The sequence below is a fragment of the Myotis davidii genome, unplaced genomic scaffold (assembly GCF_000327345.1).
Source record: "Myotis davidii unplaced genomic scaffold, ASM32734v1 scaffold168, whole genome shotgun sequence".
Lineage (NCBI taxonomy): Eukaryota > Metazoa > Chordata > Mammalia > Chiroptera > Vespertilionidae > Myotis > Myotis davidii.
Window position 1 is genome coordinate 15,343 of NW_006383016.1, and position 2,328 is coordinate 17,670.

At 35.0% G+C, this 2,328-nt stretch overlaps 1 protein-coding gene across 2 annotated transcripts in view; it reads left to right on the top strand.

The window, feature by feature from the left end:
• The window catches only part of GGCT (gamma-glutamylcyclotransferase), an 8,869-nt gene that overhangs the window by 3,655 nt on the left and 2,886 nt on the right, over window positions 1-2,328 (top strand). For both annotated transcript variants that reach the window (XM_006778965.2, XM_006778966.2), the window contains exon 2: window positions 1,709-1,854. In XM_006778965.2, the coding sequence (XP_006779028.1) occupies window positions 1,709-1,854 (146 nt within the window). The remainder of the gene's footprint in view (window positions 1-1,708; window positions 1,855-2,328) is intronic.

The following is a 2,328-nucleotide window of genomic DNA, read 5'->3' on the forward strand; positions in this document are numbered from 1 at the left end:
CTGGAATTACCTGTATGTTTACCGGTAATAAACTTGCACTGTTTTATGTATATGTTTGATTACATACAGCCTTGTGACAGTTTTCCTGCATGTCATAAGCATTTGAATATAAATTAAAATGTTAAAATCAAATCTGATATTGTTTTACCTTTATTTGGTGTGTGGAAGGTGTGCGGAAGAGGGGGTAGTCTTATACGGCGAGTATATAACAAACTCTGTATTTTGAGTGGAAATGTTAGGGGGTCGTCTTATACGCCCAGTCGTCTTATACGCCGGCAAATACGGTACTCGGAATGTACTAGGCTTGCTTTAAGCACTTTTGAAACCCAGAGAGAGATTTGGGTTGGATTAAAAGATGATTGGAATATTAGATGATATTTGAAGTTATTGGAGGGTTGAGATTGTCTTGAGCAAACTACCAAATGAACAGAGAAAAGGGCCTAAACTGAACCCGTAGGCACCCCAACGTTTAAAGACCAGGTAGTCGAGGAGGAGTTGGCAAAGGTAATTGAGATCAAGGAACAACCTGAAAGTCAGGAAGGAAGCAGATCAAGACAGGGTTGGTTAACTGTGTCAGCAGCAGCTGAGAACTGGAACAAGATGAAGCATGAAAATTGTCTCTTGCATTTAGCAATAGACAACCAGTTCCTAGTGTGGTGGTAATTTTTATCACATCCTCTGAGGGGACACTTGGTCCTAGAATATCCAGGATACCAGTTGAAGGTACTGGTCACTGAAAAAACCTTTTTCCTAAAATGTCTGAGAAGGTTTTTAAGAAAATAAAGGATAAAATATAAACCTTAGCCTTATTATTGAGCCCATCCTTTTTCACTTTATCATTAAGGGAACTAATCTGGAAAGATAGAAAGCAATCTTCCTAGATCAAACAGCCAAGTAAGGATTTTTCATCTTCCCCAGGACTGTGCCTCCTCTGTGAGGGAAGAAGCGAAACTGGAAACCTGGCTCCATTACTTATTAGTCATGAGACCTTAGGCCAGTTGCTTAATCTTTGTAAGCCACAGTTTTTCTTGCTGTGAAATGGGTATAATAAGGTTATTAGGCAAGATACAAATGAGAGTCCATATAAAGCTCATAGCACAGTACGTATATAGAACCCAGTAATTTTCCAGTGTGTTAGTTGCTTTTATGATAATTATAGATATATTAGTACAGTTTATGAATATTAGATTAGTGTTCATATGTACACAAATTACCCTCAAATGCCAGCTCCCTTAGGGCAAACATAGTGATATATACTAGTCAATGCTCCTTACATCCATAAAAGTAGAGATAATATTATAACCCCTATGTAGCTTTCACCCAGTTTCAATAATTATGTACACTGTGATTGCTTCTAAGTTAAAAATCTATCTGTAAGTAGGCTGGGAAGTAATTTTCAAAAATGAAAATAGTTGTTAAGGCATTGGGATTATGGGATTTTTCTTCCCTCTTAAACCTTTTGTTTTTGGTAAGATACTGTACCTATTCAGTATACATTTCATTTTTAAAGAAGAATATGAAAAATACATACAGTCCTTGAGATCTGGATTTTTGTTTATCTTTCTATTTTCCACAGCTTCTTACACATAGAAGGAACTCAAAGTTTATATTTTAATTGCATAAAGTTCAAGGTAAATCTTTTTTTTCTTTTTTGAGGAAATTTTGGTTCAAGAGAATATTGATCATGTCACTTTGGTTTTCTTTGTAGGATTTTAAGCTTGACTTTGGCAATTTCCAAGGCAAAACAAGTGAAACTTGGCATGGAGGTATAGCCACCATTTTTCAAAGTCCTGGCGATGAAGTGTGGGGAGTAGTATGGAAAATGAACAAAAGCAATTTAAGTTCTCTGGATAAGTAGGTGGCTTCTAATTATAAGTTAAATAATTACAAATTCTGAAAGTGGATCATATGCAAGGATGTGTATCTTTATGTGTTGGTTTTTCAAAACCATATACTACAGACATATTCTTTACACTTTAGAGTTAATAGAAAAGGTATATTGTGCATTTCCTAAAAAGAAAAGCCTAGAAGGTCACACTTTCTGATTGAGATTTGGGGGTGACATGTGTAAACCCTTCTGTAAAAGATGGAAGTCCTTATTTTCATTCTGTTTGCTTATATAAATCTTCGTAGTTTCATATGGTGAAAAAGCATGAAGACTTTTTAAATTGTCACACATATTTATTGATTTCGGAAGTAGTCCTTTTAGAGCCATGTTTAAAAAACTAATTAATTCTTTACAGCGGCAGTTGAATCAGTAAAAAGGGAGAATAATTTGTGAAAACTTCTAACATACTAGGAATGCTTTAATACTTTGTTTATATATAT